The 20,312-nt window shown below is 39.8% G+C and overlaps 1 protein-coding gene and 1 long non-coding RNA gene across 2 annotated transcripts in view; one reads left to right on the top strand and one right to left on the bottom strand.

Moving 5' to 3' along the window:
* The window catches only part of LOC140706503 (uncharacterized), a 42,662-nt gene extending 39,955 nt beyond the window's left edge, over nucleotides 1-2,707 (top strand). The window contains exon 3 of the long non-coding RNA XR_012086146.2: nucleotides 2,576-2,707. This is a non-coding gene — a long non-coding RNA (uncharacterized LOC140706503). The remainder of the gene's footprint in view (nucleotides 1-2,575) is intronic.
* On the bottom strand, nucleotides 1,454-19,612 carry TMEM244 (transmembrane protein 244). Its single transcript, XM_072996859.2, has 6 exons — nucleotides 19,491-19,612; nucleotides 12,850-12,935; nucleotides 12,387-12,460; nucleotides 4,683-4,808; nucleotides 3,088-3,132; nucleotides 1,454-2,399 (listed from the first exon to the last, which is right to left on the bottom strand). The coding sequence occupies exons 1-6, from the start codon at nucleotides 19,521-19,523 to the stop codon at nucleotides 2,305-2,307; spliced, it is 459 nt and encodes a 152-aa protein (XP_072852960.2). The 5' UTR covers nucleotides 19,524-19,612; the 3' UTR covers nucleotides 1,454-2,304.
* Nucleotides 19,613-20,312: the final 700 nt, after the last annotated feature.

Here is a 20,312-nt window from a genome sequence, read left to right as displayed (position 1 = left end):
GAGACGTTTTCTTCCTGAGAGCCAACTAATTGGGTAAAAAGTTCAGATTACCCCAGATGTGGAGTTGATTTTCCCTTTGAAGACTTGTGTCAGGAGCCTCATCTTAGAAATCCAGAAAGAATGTTTACTGAAAGCATTCAGGGCTGGGATAAACACAACTGCTCTGTGATTGATAAAGCAGAAATACTTTGAATATCCCTTTACAAAATTGTATGCTAATTCCCTGGAGATACATTGCAAAAGTCCTTATTTCCGGAGGACTGCCCCTTTTTTAACTTTACTTAAAGTAAGTTTGTTTGCTTTTTACTTTACCGAAAAAAATCTGTTTTGAGAGTTTTTGTAATTTTTCATTGCTTTCCAAACTTCTCTCTTTCCAGCCCATAAAGCTGCAATGAATATATGTACTTTGCAATACTCTTGTTGGTCAGCCTGTTATAAGCTCTGTTTATAACAGTAGTTCTTTTCCTCTCTTGAAATGAATTTTTTTATGATCAGTGTCTCAGCCCCTGAAGCCTGGATTCTTTCCAAGTTAAAAACATGGTTTGGGTCAATCATTCTCTTTCAAGATAAGCATGACTGGCATTTCCAATTTATTTGATCTGTTTTAAATCTTGACATATTTAAGGCCACTTGTTTCTGCACAGAGGAGCAAAATAGTTTAACTTTTAAAAAATCATAACTCAAAAATCCTTTGCCCAAACTGTCTCAAGTTTGGCATGAAGCAAGAACAGACCATGATAGATCTGTGCCAAATTTAGTGCTGATCCAAAGTATGGTTTCAAAGATTTTTTTTGTTTGGTCTGACTCCATTTTTAGAATTGCCTTGTAGAATGATTATTTGCTGTGCTGCACAATAAAAAATACCGTAACAACAAATTATTATAACAAATACCATAATCTATGAATTCTACTGCATAGAGCTGCAACTGGATATTTCTTCTGTATTTTATGTGGATCTACATTAATTAAACCAGGAACTCCACTCCATTTTTATTTTCAATGGTAAACAATATTATTGTTGTTTTTATATTAAATTTACTGTTTTGCCCCCAAATTATGGCATTTCGTTAAATTTGTTCTGTCAGAGGTAGACCTCTTGTCATCTTTGGTGCTTAGCTCTAATAAACATGAATTTAAACATCTTTTTCTCTAAGTATGAATATGATGTAGCTAAGACTGTCAGTTACAAAAGAGGGCAAGTCTTACAGTCTTTACTAACTGTGCAGAAAGGGGAAATTTTAACAGATGTACCTTTCCATGTCAGTTATATCTGCTGAGATTTTCCTTTCTACACAAGCTAGTTGCATTATTATTCAAGAGTCAAGAACCCTGTTTTCTTTTGCATCTGGTCCCCCTTGATCCAACAGAAGATAACACAGAATGCACTGCTAGACGTTTTTATGTGCACATTGTAAAGATGCAATGATAGTGGAAGAAAAGTTCTAGTTACTCATTGGGTTTTTTTAATTTTAATATTTATTTATTTATTTATTTATTTATTTATTGGACTTATATACCGCCCCATAGCGCTTTCATCATTCCATGCATATCATCATTCCATGCTAGTAAAATTCTGTAGCACTGATTCTGTAGCCTTGTAATTTAAGAATTAGACCATACTAAAAATACAGCCTTAGGCAGCTATAGTTTTTAACATGTTTCCTCTTGGGTTGTCTATATTAATTTCACCCCATGCCGGCTCTTGTAAAAGACACGATAATTAAAACTGTAGTAATTTTGTGAAGTTTAATCTGGAATTATGCCCTGGAACAATACTCCACATGTGACTTTTATTTCCAGTTGTATTCATGTTCTCCTCAATCTTATTCAACTAATAAATAGCCTGTTTTGTTGCACCAACATTTTATTACATTTAAAATGGTGTTCAGGTAGGTAGGTAATATTCAATTGTTCCCTCTACAAATATAGTCATTACACTTTGAGGAGAACATCTAGGTCTCCCTTCTCTCTTTCTATATGTGGAAATGAATCTTGCATGTAGCAAAAAAATTGGGTTCATGTTCACTGGGAGAATTTATATATAAGAGAAAAATGTATTGGCTGCGAAGACACTTGCAGAAAAAGTTGGTGGGGCCAGGGGGCTCAGCCTTTTCCTCAAAGCATACCGAGTGTGCTCGCAAAGGGAATGACTCAGCACCTAAGAGACAAACAAGGAAACAAACCTGGGTTTTGATAATGTCTGAAAGTATGACCTAATAAAAACTGCATGGTGACATTGGCCCACAAATGTCATTCCTGAGAAAGCAGAGTAGAAAGAAGCACTACAGAGCATGAGTAGTTATTTCAGAAATCGTCCAGAATTGGGTAAATAAAGTTGTCTTTGAAGAGGTAGTATGCCAAACATTGTCCGCCACAAACCATTGAAACTAGGCCAGAACCTGTAAAGAAATAAAACAGAACTTTCTATAATAGCTGTAGCAGTGATTAGGAAGAATATATTTAAAAAGTAGCTTTTCATGTTGGGAATCAACCACTATTGTACTGTGAAATGCATTCAACTGTAATTTTTTTGCTTATTGATTTTCATACTTCTTTCCTTTCATTTTTTTTTCAGATTCCAGAAATGAAATAATAACAAGAGGCCTTATCAGTCTTGTATCAGTACAAAGATATGCATTTGAAGAAATGGTTTCAACAACTACATTGCAGTCTTGAGCCACTGACATAAATGAAAGCTTTCTTTCCTTTGAAAATAGAAGGTGGGCTTGATCCAGTCTGGACACACGGGAAGGGCAAAAGATGAAAGATCCGTTTTCCTTAACACCAAGGTTCCAATCAGAGGAGCCCTTACACCATGCTCTCATTTACTGGAAATCCTTTCACTAATTTTTCAATTGCAGAAGTATCTCCATCTAGATTGGCTCTAAGAAGATGAAATTAATAATTCCTGAGTCAACATGAGTAGTTACACCCATGGGTTTCAGTGTGAATTGAAAAATGGAATAAAAATGGAGTCACTGATGCACATTTTGCCATATTTCTTAATTATTTTTATTTTTGAAATGCATTTGAAATTCAATGTCACTGAATAACTAGGTATTAAAATACTAGTGATTCAAATCATACCTAAAGCTGCCCACCAGTGCAACATCCATGGAAATTCAGACATAACTGCAATGAAAAGTTAACATTTTTTAAATTAATGCCAACATGGAAGATTACATCAAACAATGCAATAAAAATGAAGCCTTTTAAAAATAGACTGATCAACTACTCAAACAAAAATGTGAAGACAGTGCACTCCCCACAATATTTATTATAACAAAAGAGTTATGTCGTACACAGGTGATGTGAAAAAAAATATAAACTGGGTGGACAAAGCTGGGGTTGTGGTCCTTTTTGATTCTGGAAGGCATTTATGGCCCACTTTATCTAGAAGCACAACATATATGGGAGCAGTCTGCCACACAGAGGCTGAGAGTTTGATTCCCTACTTGCGTCTTTGACAAGGGTTAGACTTTATGATCCATAGGGTCCCTTCCAGCTCTGCAGTTCTAAAACGATTATACAGTAGATTCCAGTTTGAGAATACATTATTCCATCTGTCTGCTTTTCATTTCCTATCAGAAAGGTGGTCATAAGGATTTTATGTAACTTTTTTTTAAAAATGCTTTCTGTGCACAGCTTTTACTCATGCACATTGATAGATTAAGGTTTGAGTGGATAAATATATAAACAGTAGCCATGTGCCTTGCATTACCACTTGTGGAGGAAAAAAAAACCCTGTATATTCCAGATGATCCAGAAGGATTTGCAGGTTATCACTGTATGTTATTGCCCCAATATCAGTGGGTGCAATACCATCAGTGTACGCTCTTCATCTCAACATTTTTTCTATGAAAATACATTTGCCTTGTTTTATAGAGTTCAGCGAGACCATGGAAAACCAAATCATGCCAGAGAATATTCCCATATTTATTGATTACTGCACATCCCATCCTTCTTCCAAGGAGCTCAAAGCCATATATGGCATTTCTCCACCCTCATATTATCCTTACATCATGCTTATATGGTAGATTATACTGGGGCCAATGACCAACTCACGATCAGCCTTAGGGGTTTCATACCACTTAAAGTGGATCTCCCAGATCCTAATCTGACACTCTTAACCATCACACTAAGTATTCCAAGCCCTGCCTTCAGTTATTTCTTGATTACACTGGAGTACTTCAAAGTGGGAAGGCTTGGAAAGTCATACTATGCACTACGAACTGTTTTTTTAGTGAAGTATCACTAAGGCACATATTCCCCACCACATTATTTTGGGTTGCTTGTGTATGAGCACATGATACACCAGTTCTAGCATCAGCCTATAATGCATGCATGTAATATATGTATGTAAAGTCATGCTTATTACCTGTATTACCTGTATGCCAGACCACTGTTCATGGCACAGGATCACGGGAAATAGAAAGCCTACTATCTAAATCAGTGGTTCTTAACCTTGGTTTCCTCAGGTGTTTTTGAACTGCAACTCCCAGAAACCCCAGCCAGCACAGCTGGTGGTGAAGGCTTCCGGGAGTTGCAGTCCAACAACACCTGAACCGCTGATCTAAATAGTCCCAATAAAGTCAACAGTACTGTTTCTAAAAACAGTTTTTCTCTTGTTTTTAAATAGGACTACTCCATTTTCAAGGGGCATTATTAATCAGCATACGTACCAACTGAAGTTATCATGATGTGGATGATCGTAACAGTTATAGCATAATCCCAAACCCATTCTTCTACAACCAAGACAAAGAGCAGTCCAGAGACAAAATAAGTTATCTCCACTGACATCAGAAGAACTAGAATCACAGAAAATACATTATAGTCACCCTAGGTATAGCAAGCATATGAAGCAACTACAACTCCCAGAATTCCCCAGCTGTTATGGACCATGGGTGTGTTGGGATTTTGGGAATCATAATCCCCAGTCAAAAAAGCTTTCCCAAACTCTGCATTGAATCTGTTCTTCTGTACTCTCACAATTTTTCTTATTTAGAGGTGGAAATCCATGATCTCACTACGTTTTTGGGATTTTGGATGACCTCCAGTGATCCTCTTGGAACCTTGCACTATGCCACATGTTCATAAGACTGTCATTTCTGCTTATCTGTGCCCCCTCTCTGAACTCCACTATCCGGGATAATAGCAAATGCAGTCAGCATGGCTAGTTATATTTTGAGGCCAAATATCTGGGAAAGGCTTTTTTTCTACTTTCTAAGCAGAAAGGTCTAATACGGAAGAAAACCAGCTTTGTAATTATGACCTGTATCTGGATAATGCAATCCTCAATGCAAGCAATAAGACACACACTACACACAACTTCACTACAATTTAAAAGACATGACAGTTTGCAAATGAACATGTTCTCAGATGTTGGTTGATTCACAAGCTTTAAAATACTACTATCTGGTCTTTAAGTATTTACTTTTACAAATAAGGTAGACTTTAATAATTTTCACCCTGCTTTCCTGTGCAGAAGTATTTAATGTAGTCTCCTACCTGCCATGAACAAAATCCCATTATACACTAAATTAAAGTAGTGTGGGGGTACTTATTGTTGCTTAAACCAGCAGTAACCTCAGGAAGGAAATTAACTTAAAAGTTTACACAGTTAAATGTTGCCCTGAGCAGTTGGCTCTCTATTGAGACCAGTAAATAATCCACCTTATCCTTCAAAGAGCTGATGCCTCGTTAGCCAAAATTAGTAGTAAACATCCACTACTTTAACATAGTAAATGCAATTGTTCTGGTAATAAAATAGTATGCTTAGTCTTTTGGTTATCAGTCCCATGGCCCTCTTTCCTGACTGCCTGCTATAAGCAGCAAGACATATGGAAAGAAAAAGAGTGTTACTTTGATTTGCCCAAGGTATTAAGCAAGAATGGTATTTCTAATTTATTCATCAAATGTTCAACAGCTGCTCTGGCCATTATTGTAATTAATCTACCTCTCTGTCTCACATATAACCTTGGATGTATTGGTTCTCCTTACTCACAGCACATGAGACGAGAAGAAGGAATAGAATACTAACCATCTCTCTTCTCCCCTCTGCAACCACTGTGCTTGTTGATGTCAAGGAAATCAGCAAGGAAAACCTCCTAACCCATCCACTCCTAAATCTCACATATCCTCAGAACAAATGCGCCTGGCTTACATGTTTGGCCAATTTGTGCAAAGCATGAAAAGCAAATTTACATCCAGTCCAGTTTCTATGAATGGGAAAGACACAGAATGGGAAATGTCTACCATAGAACAGACCTTGTATTCATGAAGTTGTACATATTGATTCAGGGATGAAGTAGACGTTACTAGGAATTAATGGCCACTCCAAGTGCAATATCCTGGCATTTCATTGATAACAACTTGTAAACAAAGACATTATATTATCATACACAAAATCTCGTCACTCCAGCTCCATTTCATTAGCTGCTGATTTGGGGTGGTAGATGGGACTCCAAGTCTAAGAAATTACATATCAATGTTTTTACTAGATACTACTGGAGAGGCATGGAGAAGAAGCAGTGGTCCTCTTCTTTGAATGTAGATACAGTATGTGTCACTCACAATGCCTACTTCAGTCCTGAGACAAAAATAACACCAATTCAATTAAACCATTTCATCATGGAATCACCAGCCCTAAACTGGTTTTATAAAAAGCTCCATAAAAACTGAAATAATTATCCATCAATAGTAATAAGTTTCCTGACTGTCAACCAAATGTGCATTATGATGACATTAGGAAAGCCTAAGCTGCTTGACTCCTATATTTTTCTTTTCTATAAATCCACAAAATCATAACTATGCTCATTTAAAACTCTGAAGCCAAACTCCTATGTTGTTGTTAATTTGTGTCCGACTCTTCGTGACCCCATGGACCAGAGCACGCCAGGCCTTCCTGTCTTCCACTGCCTCCCAAACTCCCATAGGGAAAATCAGAAGTTGATGTGGAATTATGCAAGATTTTATTTTGTCTTTGGTCACCATTTATTGTGTGAACAAGCATAGCAGTGGCCAAAGGAAGCAGAGGAGTGCACCGGAAGTAGGGCAGCTCAGGGATGTTCACTTGCATGCTTGCCTATTTATGCTGCAAGAAATCATAGCAGAAACTTTGCCATTAGATAGAAATGCTAGAAATCAGACTATTGGTCACAGCTGTGAAGTGTGACATAGCTGCAGATCACAAAAGAGCTGTAGGCTGGAGAGCAGACCCTGTACTGGAATGATATACGGTAATAATCCAGCAAATACGGATAAGCAACCAAAAGCCAAAACTGATGCAGTGGCTGTCTGAGTGGAGCATGAGATATGAAGTGCAATTAAGTGACTTGAAGTGCAAATGAGCAACTGAACAGTCATAATCTTTCTGATGAATGCCACAATGGTGAATTTTACATGAATGCTGGTAGTAAACCTGACATCTAAGAAGAGATCCCAGGGAGCAGAGCTGTACTAGTTAATATTGTACTAGTTAATTTTGTCAGAAAGCACTTTGGGGGAGCCTGCAGACCGATTAGCAGTAATGTGAAAATCCTGTAACAACTTCAGCATGTTAGAGTTCCCATGCTGTAATCTGCCAGAACAAATGACTAAGTATTAAAGTAGTCAGCGAGGTACTCAGCAAAGTACATACTCAATATACTGAACTATAATATCATCCCCCACCCCATCTGGCTTCCCTGCTCCCTCAATAGGTAGTTGCAATTGCTGCAGTAGCCAGAAAAGAAATGGATTTTTTTCAGTATCAATATATCGCTGCAAGCCACCTCTGCTTTATTGCACAATATTCGTGCATGGTTAGGTATTGAATAGGCATTTAAGAGCCATTCGCTTACAAAACAAACAAACAAACAAACAAAAACCCAAACCAAAGACACACACCACATTTCTCATTTCTGAATATGGAACAGTACAGCATTTTTCCATCTTCCTTGGAGGGGGTGACTATGGGGATGACCATGATGAGAACCAGTGTTTCCAACTCTACCACAATAAAGCACAACATGTAGGCACACTCTCTGTAAATTGTTGGCTTTATTTTTTTCATTCTGCAGTCTTGTTACACAACACTATAGCATAGCTATTCGTTCATTCATTCATTTACTAATCCACCTTTATGTCCAAAAAGGCACTTGTGGCATATGACAATAATAAAATATAGTTGAGAAACCAAATCTCAGTTAGAGACAGCATGAAAAAAATGATATGGATGTATCCAGTACCCCCTTCAATGGGGCCTATAATGAGAAAGGGGCAGGAGAGCTGTTTGGCCATAACTTGCATTCACAGAAGGCCTCACCTTTAAAATACACTATAATTCTTATTACTCTGTTTTGGCATTTCTTCATTTTTTTTAATATATGAGGAACCGCAGAAAATGAAAGTGGCCTGGGCCTCTCATGATCTTTGAGGTGCCTTGCCCTTCAACAGTAAATATTAAGACCTATTTTTATAAAAATGGCAAAGGTTGGTGCATGTCCTTCATTATTCAGAATCAGGCATTGATGAGATGGGTCACACGGGTCAAAATATCCAAAGAATGTTTGAGGATAAAATAGGATGTATTTGCAAGATCTCCAACTTCTGAAATGGTGGTGAGGGCCATATGGAAAAGCAGCAGGTAGTCACACTTCCAGAACTTGCTGATCTCTGTCCCATGCACACTTGATAAAACTCTGTATGCTGCTAAGGTATGCAGGGAATTACAAGGGCCACTGATCACAGCATTAGCATCTGTAATGACTGCACAGCAAAGCTGGCCATTGCCCTGTACAAAGGCTGATTCGGAAAAGGCTGGAACTTTGCTCTGGTAAACAATGCCATCAACCACCTAGCTTGTGGTTCTTAGCTCCCAGTTCCCAGACTAGCAACTATTGTATTTCATCATGTCCTTCAATGTGCCTGTTCAAATTAGTACTGGGGCAGTAGACCAGTCCACTGTGCTGGATGTACCCACACTGATGTTCTGGATCCTTCTTTCAATGAACCAGCCCACCCTCCATTTCAGCATTTTGTTGCTTATCAAATACCAGGTGATTTCCTTGTTCAAAATGTGTGTGTGTGTGTGTTCTGTGCTGTCAAGTTGCAACTGACTTATAGCGATTGTTACATACAGCACTGATGTTACCTGTCTGTCATGGGTTTGGAGGGAAAGTTCCAGCCTATGGGGAGTGGAAGGCGGGACATCAGGAGGAGGGGCTGTACTGTATATATATGTGGAGCGTGTGTGGAGAAGTTTAGAGAAGAAGAAGCTGGGAGGAGAAGCTGGGAAGAAGAAGCTGGTGTGGGAGTCTGTGTGTCAGACAGGGTACTACTGTGTGTCAGTCAGTACCTACCTGATAGGTTCAGGTGTCTTTATGGGTAGCCAGAACTGATAGGTTCAGGGTCTGTGCTTTATTTAAAGGTGTTCTGTGTGAACCAAACTGGTGTATGTATGATTGAGACTAAGCCACGTTACTGTATCTTATTCACTTGATCATTTTATTTTCCCTGTGTGTTATTTAAATAAACCTTATTCCTTTGTTTGTTAAAAATCCATTCCTGGTCTGTGTGACTCCTTACAGGGAATGGTTGGTGGCAGCTTAGTGAAACTGTGGCATATCCCAGTAGGTCTGGGGTTGTCACAGCGATCTTAATAGGGCTTTCAAGGTAAGCAAAGTATTTAAGGAGTGGTTTTCACCGATTCCACTTCCCTGGCGTATTTCCATGGCCAAGTGGGGATTTGACCCTGTTCTCCAGGGTCCGAGTCCATCATTGTGTCCATTGTAGCCGCCCCGAGTAGACATGGTCTAGAGGGGCGGGGTAAAAATCAAATAAATAAATAAATAAATAAATAAAATAAATATACCACACTGGCAATGTTCAAAAGGAGCTACAACAAAACCCATTTCCCATCATTTTACCTTCATTTGCCTCCACACAACTTCATTATTACACAGTCTGGACACTGTCTAGTGTTTCTGGCTGGGGCTACTCTGCTATAAACACTCTTTGTATTTTCCTTTCTCCATGTGACCTGGAGGCATATTGCACAGAGTCTCCTTGGTCCACCACACACAAACCACACTGAATGTTATTGGCATCTAAAAGTGTTTCAGTTACAGCTCCCCCCCCCCCCCGTTTCTTTCTCTGTTTAAGATGTTTGTCAAAACAAATTACACTTTAAAGGCTTTACATTCATAGCATTTGAGCTTCCCTTGGGAGAAACACTAGAAATAGACTAAAAGATATTTACTTAATATAAATCTCCCTCATGTGGAACAGGAGGGAAACCATTCTAGCTTCGCAAAGAATCAGAACCAGAATGTTTCCCATATTATACAACAAGGATTCACAGCCAGGGCTAGCTTTCTGATGAGCCTATGTTTCAAGACAACATCTAAAGTCTTAAGGAATGACTACGCTTCTCTGGGTCCCTATGTAAGAAGAGGAACAGTGCTAGAGTAAGAGAAAGTCTGATTGTTTGTTTGTTTGTTTATGTGACATGTTTTTATGTGTCTGTTGTGAGTCTGTAGAGTCAGAGGACCAAAAGACTGGGAAGGGAGCTGGTGGGTGTTTGTACTTTGGTTCACTTCAACATTCAGAGCAAGGCAAGGAGTGAGGCAGCTGTGTTGCAACTTGTGAATTTTTTCCCCCCGTTACAGAACCCCTAAGCACTAGTAGCACAGGGGGCAGGAGGAAACTCCTTATAGACTGGAGGTGAGCCTTCCACAAGTCTTGGCATGAGGGAGGAGTACACATTATTTTGGGCCCCATTGCCCTTCACGCCTGGGCAAAGGAGTGAGTAAGGCTAAGATAGTATGAAGAAGACAGGAACGTGGATGCCTCTGTTGGTGAGCCATTATGCTTTGACTCAGGGACCGAGTCTCCTGCCCCATCCACAACAATGTCTCCTGAGGGGGTCCCACCATTCTGTGCAGGGAAAGGCAGCAGACTGAGGCATTTGTGTTCATGTTGGAGTATGATGGCTCACCAACAGGGGCATCCTCATTCTTGCCCTCTTCTAGGGGAAAGGAGGGAACTGGTCTACCCCTGGCAGATGGTAGCTATAAAGGCCACCTTGCTGCCAGTGGTGGCAGAGCCCTTGCAGAAGCCGACTAGGAAAGAGGACGGCTGTCAGATGTAGAAAACAAAGGATCAGCAACCAGAGGGAAGTAGCAAAGGGCACAGTGGAGGGAAAGGGAACCAGAGTCCACTGGGGAAGGAGAGGAAGACCTCAGTGAATAAGCTTGGAGGATCCCCCAGGAGGAGTGGTCCAAGGCATTCTGGGCAGAGGACTCTCCAGAAGAGGAACTGGAATCCCTAAGACTCTGATGAGATGATTTATCCATTCGATTCCTCACCCCCCCCCAATCCAAGTTACAATAAATCCCATTGAGTTTGATAATTCATGTCATTCCTTTATGGACCAAAAAATGGAGGAGGGACATCCCGCTGAAGTGGACAGGTCTGATGGGGCTCACAGACTGACAAAACAGTTTAGGGCCTTCTATCCACCTTCTCATTTGATGAAGAGAATTGATAGCCAGGACATCTCCAACAAATGATTAGCCAGTTTTTGTATGAAGTTCTTCATCCAGCAAGGGAGACCCCCACCCCACCCCATCTTGGGAATTGTTCTGTCATCCATTTGCAATGTCCTTTAGTGCTTCATTCAACTGCAGCTGGTTCTTTCTTGGTAATGCTTTAGAACCAATATTCAGAACTTGGGAAAGTTAAGTTGTTGACAACCCCCAGAATCCAACTTGTCATGCTTGGCTGGGAGATTCTGGAATTGTAGCCCCCCCCCCCCAAATAACTTTTCCAAGATTTACCTGTATTCAGATTAGGGTTTTGGAGATAAAAATCAGAAGCTGAAGACTAAAACCAGAGAAAATGGGAGATACAGGATACTGGTAGGAACCAATTACACACATCTGTCTCTCAGAGAAGGAGCAGACATATTTGGCAGGAGGAATAAGTCTACTTGTTGAAGGATACAGAATGTCTAGGACAGGGAAGCTTTTTTTTCTTCCATCTCACTTTGACTACAAAAGAGAGAAGTGTACTTGTAGCAGCAGACCCAGATATTTTGAAGCTTGAAGAAAACAATAAGATGCTGGGTCCACCTACCTCTATTCTGTTTTCAGAATGGAGGTAGGTGGGCCCCATTATCTTCCCTCACCTTATGTATCTCTCCTAAACATACAAAGGAGCTTATTGACTATCCTTGACCTTATGGTGACTGATGCTGTACAATGAATGTGAAATTGCTAAACTATGTTTAAGGTGAAAGAATTAAGACCATTATTTTGCCTTGTATAAATTATATATTCAAGCATTTCACTGGAAAAAAACTGGGTAGTAGTTTCAAGGGGAAAAAAACTGACAAGATACTTTACCTAAATAATATGGGTTAATCCATGAAGGGGCTGTCTTAAAATCAAAAGGTGCCAGTCCGTCCAACATCTGCAGTCTGCTGAAGATATTTGACATGTCACTGGTGATGTGCAACCTATCTGAACATCAACTATTCATAAAATGGCAATGCAAATTAATTATCCAGTGTATTTATTTCCTACATGCTTTAAATGGCTTCCTAAGTTAATGTATTTTACACATCACAATATGCATTTAACCCCCACACATACTTTTCTTCACATAGAATTCAAAAATTCAATATGTTTGTATATAGTTGCAACCATTCAGGGTTATGTTACCCACTAAAATTCCACTAAAATTCTACAAGATTGTAATTCTGAAGCGTCATCTACCATTATTTGTATTCACTCATGCATTCTTTCATGATATATGTTATTCATTGATCTGTCCATTCATGCATAATGATTGTGAACAAATTCTTACCTGAATGCTGTGAAACAACAACACAGGACTACATAATAGACGGAGTAGAATATGACCACACATGCTAGTAGATTGCATAAAACAACCTATAAAAGAAAAATAATTAATTAAGATTCCTTTCTTAGCCACCAGATTCTTTAACACCCTGAAGAATAAAGACACAGCATGACTTTTAAAAAGACCCCTTCTTGTTGAGTTTGAGTGAAGAGCGTTCCTAAGCAACATGCCATCCATGCCACCTGAATGTACTTGCTCCTGTGAAGTACCGATGGTTGCCCCCAAAGGGAGGAATGCCAAATCAGCTGCATTCTCTTGTTTCTTAGCAGGAGAGATACAGGACTGGACTGGGCATCATATCCTTCAGACCTCTCTTCCCCTCAAGACTTCAGGTTGCACCTTACAGAATAAAACATAGGTTTTTTTCAAACAAACTTTTGTGTTTTGTTTAATTGCAGGATTGCACAGTTCTCTCAAGCAAAGCTGCCTTTTCTTTTCTGTACTTATTTTGCCATTTATTTCACCCAGAATGATCAAGGGCAACAATTGGTAGCATTTGTTTCTCATTATGGCACCACAATATTTGTGCTTTCTCTCTTTTGTGTATTTAATGATTTCTTGATCTTTATTAATTTTCCTCATTGGTCACCTTCTTAATCTATGAAATTCTGAGTATCCTGCAATAAACTCGCCTTTCAAAAGCTTCTGGCTTTTTTCATAGTTCCTTGTGTTAAAGTCCATAATTCCATTCCACACACTAGAATTCAGAATATGTAGCACGATACAGTCTGTCCATTCTCAAATTCAGGTTTTAATTTTTCTTGCAGAGTTGTAGTCCAAAATAAATAAATACATAAATAAAAAGTCCACCTTTCTAAACTCTAGAAATAATAAACAAAACTTTAAATAGTTACAGAGTTTGGTTGAGTCTACAACTAGTGATGGTTCTTCCAAAATACTGTATATTATTTAATAATGCTGTAAAGAAGCAGTAATTATACCAGGAAAGAGAATATGGGGCAGAACAAATTACAGGTGGAACTGGCTATAGGACAGAGACTATGGCATTTGGGATTGTTACTTGCTGAGGAATATGTACCAATGTACATGCATGGGAGCTGCACTACACCCGTTGCAGACTGCTGACTAGGAAATGACATCACCAGAATATGAACTAGTCATGACAAGATCAAATGTGTGAATGCAAATTAACCAACCCTAGTTCACATAAAGTGAACATCTGAACTGATATTGAATGGAAAAACAAAAACAGAAATGTTTTTGTAAGGAGTTCATGAATTCCTTAAAAGGAAGGAAGGAAGGTAATGGTTCTTAAAGTGCATTGATATAAAGGAGCATGGCTGTGAACAATACCTGCTTAATACTGGACAAAAAATAAACCATGTTAAGCTACCAATGTTAAGACACTGTCCTGATATCTTGATCATCATCATCATCTTGGAACTACAGACCTGGAAGGGACCCTACAGATCATTGTGTCCAACTGTTATCAAGGAAGCACAGGGGAGAATCAAACTCCGAACCTCTGGCTCCATAGCCAAATACCTAAATCACTGAGGTAAGATCACTCTATAAACCAAATTAATTCCACAATTGTGCACTGACCACCAGCATACTCAACATGGTCTACCATACCTGGGATCTGAAGTCAAATCCAAGGCATCTGAAGGGTCAAAGTCTTGAGAGCAAATGGGCTAGGAAATAGTCAGAACGATCGCTAGAGTGTTTTATGAGAGAGGCTACTTGGGAATGTATGTGCACATGATTGCACTAATACAAACCCCACAACAAAGAGAGGAGTCTCTATATATGAACAAAACAGAATTTGAAAACAGAGAGAAAGCCTGTCGGTGTAAGACAGCACACATTGAGCTAAAGACTAAGAGCATCATAGGATTTCGCCTTCTCCTCTTTAGATGGAAGTTCTGTTGCAGATCAGTTACCAGCCATAGTGGATATTCTGCTTGCTGCTAAATATAACCTGCTTGAATATTTGTAATTGATTTTCAGAGGGAGACATGTGAAAAAAAAAAGGACTATGTGTTTTACTGCCAATAGGCAAGTCCAAAAATGTAAATGGGCCATGCAACCTTTCAGGTTTGGAACCATTGGGGTCGCTATCACTTCAAAAGCCAGCCAATCTTTGGCTTACATTGGCATCATAGAAATCCTTTGGTTCAGTTGCTAAGGGTCTTTAAAATTAAATGCTGCTCCGTGTTCCAGAAGATTCTAAGAAATATCTGTTGGCTTAAGACATTATTTGTGTGATGCTGCTTCTGCCACCAGCCCAGGTGACTCCTCCAGCAGCAGCCATTACATATGGTTGCAACATGAGGTGATATATAGGCCAATCCATCTCGAGAGGCAAATTATAAAATTCAGGTAACACATATTTACAACTGGGAATCTTCTAACTACTAAATGACATTTGATGTCGCAGTCCAAGCTTTTTACAATGCCTATAGATTGCAAATTATTTTTCTTTGTTCTATGATTGCTCGGGGCAAAGAACCATAGACTTTCTAGTATTATTGCTCAGGCGTTCTTCTGGAAACTCTGTCTCTGGAACACCAATGTGCTTTCAGCTTCAAACAACAGGCTCTCTGTGACACACAGTTTGATCCTCAGAGACCAGTTTGATATGGCTTCTCTTTCCCTGCCCTGGTTCCATTTAAGATGGTCCTTACAACAACTTTGTCACATTAAGAAAAGCTGCCTGAATCTACTTGTTTTCATCTTCTCTCCTCCTGCAGTTTTTCTTTCATGTTACATCTTTCAAATGTTAAACTTCTATTGTTATTGATCTTACATAAATCTCTATTGGAGTCCCTTCAGCTTGAGAGTTGGCTAAAATCTTGTTCTGTTCCCTACTTCTATTGCTGAATTAGTGCTCAGTCCACAGACCTTATAGGATTGTGTGTTCTGCCATGAAACAGAAATGTGGTGTTCATTGGGGCAAGGGCAGAAGGTAACACAAACTTTAAAACAGGATGAACTCACAATGTTTAAGTAAGGGTGCAATTACACAATGAGGGAAATGTGAATTCACTTGCGTTCAATCACTGTATAGTCGCATTGGGGAGCTTGGGTTTCCCTGGGTTAGTCCAAAATTATCCGGCCACACAGGGAGAAAGAGGAAAGCCTTGGTTGCAACTTGTTAATGTAACTCTCTTGTATCCAGCAGGTGGCACAGCTTCAGAAGAGCTACTTAATAAGCTATAATAAGTTGCAAACAAAGAGAAAATGCCAATTTTCTCATTGTTTCCTTTTCTCATTTTCTCTCTCTTTTTTCTTTTTCTTGTCTAGGTGCTGCCACCAAGCTGTTATAAAAGAGAAAATTTTTATTATTTGGAAAGATCCAGGCCCTCTCCCCAACAGCTCGAACTTTGCCTCCCTCAGCTTTCCCAGTTTCCCTAATGGCTAATATACCCTCCTCTGAAGTGGAGACAGCAAGGGGCTTCTTCATTTTCTCCTTCCCTCCTCACTTCCACTGTTAAAAAAATAAAGAGCGTATTCTAGCTTTTCTACATCAGTTCAAGTGATCACATACCTGAACCAAAGTAAATGGATCTGTTTTGTAAAAAGGAGTAGGCCCAGTGGCAGAGGAGGGAATCTATGGATTTGTGACCAGAGTAAGGTGAGCAGATCTCTTATCTAGGGCAGTGGTCCCCAACCTTGGGCCTCCAGATGTTCTTGGACTACAACTGCCAGAAACCTTCACTACCACCCCTGCAGGCCAGGATTTATGGGAGGTGTAGTCCAAGAACATCTGGAGGCCCAAGGTTGGGGACCACTGATCTCGGACACCAATATTTAGAGCATGCAAATATTTGAAATAATTATTTTTAAGGACATGGTTCTGGAAGGACCCTCCTCCAATTCTGCCTGAGGAGGAATTCGCCAGCGCTGGTACTGTCAGCCTCTTTCATGGTCCTCTACCTGCTTCCTCAAGTAAAGGGGGGTTGGGGGGTTGAAGGAGATGCCTTTTCTAGAAGAAAGAAATTTTTCCTCTGAAATTGTGCACAAGATGGGGTATAGCAGTGGAGTACAACAGTAAAATCCATGTGAAATAGTTAGAGCGGCTCACTGCCAAAGCTGGGCCGTTGCTCTTCATCAAAGAGGAGGAAACAGGAAGAACAGATGGGTGATGGCAGCCTCAATTAAGAAAAATGGCTAGGAATGAGAGATTCACAGGAACGGCTGTCCCATAGTTGTAATTACTGTGAATGAAGTCTAATCTTTTAATTTATTTATATTTTATAAAGTGATTATTGAATGTGACAGGGGGGAAAAAACGATTCTTACACACTAGCAAAGTACAAATGCGCGTGATTTGTACTTTTGAAGCCTTTGTACTTTTTGAGTCCTCTGGAGGTCATTTAGACATCAGGAATAGAGGAATGACAGCTCGGAATAACCTCGGAGAAACAGAAAGACGAAGAGAAGGTATTCTCAATGGCTTTCATGGCCCGGATCCGGGATTATTATTATTATTATTATTATTATTATTATTATTATTATTATTATTATTATTATTATTATTATTATTATTATTATTATTATTATTATTATTATTATTGTGCCACAAAACTGCACCAGAGCACAGACAGAGTTCTGACTCCTGTCCTCCGAAGATGCCGGCCACAGAGACTGGCGAAACGTCAGCAAGAACAACCTCAAGAACACGGCCAGACAGCCCTAAAAACCTACAACAACCAACAAAGAGAAGGACTGGGCTACACCCTATACCTATGCATTTCAGGCCAGTTTGTACTTTTACTTAGCTGCCGTGTGTAAGAATCACATTAATGTTGTCACTTTCAAATCACACCGTAAAGTATAAAAAATAAAATAAAAAGGGGGGCATTCATTTATGGTAACGATTACTACTAGTCAAATTTTAAAAAGGCAACGGTGTTGATGATACCCTAAGTGTGCTGCAGCAGTTGTTGCCCCAGGAAGGCCCTTACTGTTCCACGATGCCTCTCAAGCACATTGCCTGGTTTTTAGCCAGCTGCTTCAAAAATTCCCAGGTCTAAGAGGTTCTTGGGGTTAAGGCCATGTGGGACGGTCCATTTTTGGCATGCCCTCAACACCTGCCTCCTTCCCCTTCTTCTGGGTGAGTGTCCACAGGCCTTCATTCCTTACCTCAAGGAGGAGGGGAGCTTGTACTGCCTTGTCAAAGGCTAACCCATTTACAGAAGCTCGCAGCACCTCATGCCAACTGAAACCTATTCATTTTCAAGGTGTCAGAAAACTCTTGTGCTCTCTCCCACCCCCACCCCCCAACAGTCTGCAGCAGTCATGTGCGGATTGCCCTGCCCTGGACACCCCGAGGGCTAGTGACAAATCTGATGGCCTCTAGGTGCGTTTCAGACTAGATGGACCCTTAATGCCTTCCAGCCCTGATTTTTATCCTCACAGGAAAGCACTGCGGAATGGATCACCATGGCTGAACAATAATATTTCACTAAACATCCTGGCTATGCACTAAACTACTCTAGGGCACATACCACTACTTTTTAAGTGCATCATCTACTGTACTAAGATTTTCCAGATAATTATAAGGATGTTATTATTTTCACGCTTTCCTGGATTGTTAAAAATAGAATGAAGAAAGCAGTCATGTATGACTGGATTATCAAGCAGTCCCGGGTACTCTGGAGTAAATTTGCACCTGGTAAAGTAAAAGAAGATTTATCTGAACAAACTCACTGAATGACTCATTGGCTAATTGGGAGAGCCACCAAGTCCCATGTCCAGTAACATACGACACTGCTTTGCTTTCTGCCTCATGTTATTTTGACATACTTCTAGACAACTGTGTAAAGCTCTAGTTGACTTAATACTGGGAAGGCTACAGTTACTTGAACAGAATCATTTAAAGAATAGGAAAAATATGGAAAACATTAAAAGAACAGAGTCTCTAACTGGATGCCAAAAGGCTATTTCAGCTGTTGGGACTATTTCTGCTGGGTGCCAAATGCTCTGGTTCTGATCCAAGATAGCACTTAAGTTCAGGATAACGGGTAAGCCCATATGTGTCATTTCCCCCTCCCCCCTTCCAACAAAAATCTAAATGTGTATGTGGAGCCTTTCAAAAGAGCTTCCTTTAGAAATTCAATGCTCTGTCTCTCTCACACACTCTTTCTAAAAGGCTCCATCACAGAGATGCCCTGGTCTGTAGGTCACCACTCTCAAACTAGTTCCTCTAGAGCTCTTATACTGAAATAATTAGGGCTATGTCAGTTCATGCAGTTTCGGGGCATTTATCCCACTTCTGGACAGAATAAAAGCAGCAACTAATGGTGTTTTAAGAGCTCATGTAAACAGGCTGTTAGAAAACATTCTGAGCTACAGTTTGGTATATTTACACAAATCCTCTTTATGGCTGACATTTGCCCTAGCCCTTATTCTCTGCTCTTTCAATGCTTTCCCAATAGCATCACTCATACTGTATTTTACTTTGCATTTTTCAAGAACTAAATGGGAAAAAAAGAAAAAAGAAACAAAACACCTTATATTGAAGTCAAGGAGATTGTTCTTCCAAATACCTGCTCTACGTCGCGTACGGTAATGCTACACAATGACCTTGAGTTCAGGGTTGACTTGATTTTCTTTACCTTAGTCTCAGCAATTTTGATCTTGAGAGCCATGTACACATGATGAGCAAAAGAGCTGTGATGCAGTTACATTTCTTTTATCAATAGCAGCTGGAAGAAGCCCTTATTTTTCACTCAGAAAGCACTACAGAGTGTGTAGTGCGAGACAGAGCAGAATAGCATTATTGGATTAAAGCGAACTGGGGCAAAAGCCATCTGTGAGCGAACTCTAAGCTGCTGAAGTCCAGCCGGACAATCCTGTGCAGCTCATTAAATGTCCAAACTGCTCGGCTAAAACATATCTTGTTCGCTTGGCTGTTGAGAGATGGCATGTAACTGGTATTTTCCATTTTCCCCCCTCGTTAAAACTGTTCTCTGGTTCAAAGAGGCTGTCCTAGTATTGAAATTCTGATTAATTTTGCAAATCATAAAATCCATGTAAAAATATGTGTATCTGCTTACACTGAAGCAGTCAGCTCGTCAATCTGTTGTTGCAGTGCCTGTGATGCTAACTGGGAATGGGTCTGCCAAGTATCAAGTAAATGCCTTTAACAGACATAGCATAGAAGCTCCTTTTTAAACAGTAAATACACAGCAATGACTAGAAGTATGGGCTTCACAAAGCGTCATATATCCTCTACCTTCCAAGCAGTGGTCCCTCCCTGAAGTCATGACTGGGAATACACCACTATTATTATTTGTTGTGTAAAATAGCTCAGTGGGTTAAGTACCTGGCTGTGCAGCCAGAGGTTGGGAGTTTGATTCCTCACTGTGACTCAGGGGAGAATACCCAGCCTATGTAGCCTTGGCCAACCTGCGTAGTTGCAAAGTACCCCCAGAACA

The sequence above is a fragment of the Pogona vitticeps genome, chromosome 1 (genome assembly GCF_051106095.1).
Source record: "Pogona vitticeps strain Pit_001003342236 chromosome 1, PviZW2.1, whole genome shotgun sequence".
NCBI classification, from domain to species: Eukaryota; Metazoa; Chordata; class Lepidosauria; order Squamata; family Agamidae; genus Pogona; species Pogona vitticeps.
The sequence above is the reverse complement of the archived record's forward strand: the minus strand, read 5'-3'. Positions and strand labels throughout refer to the sequence as shown.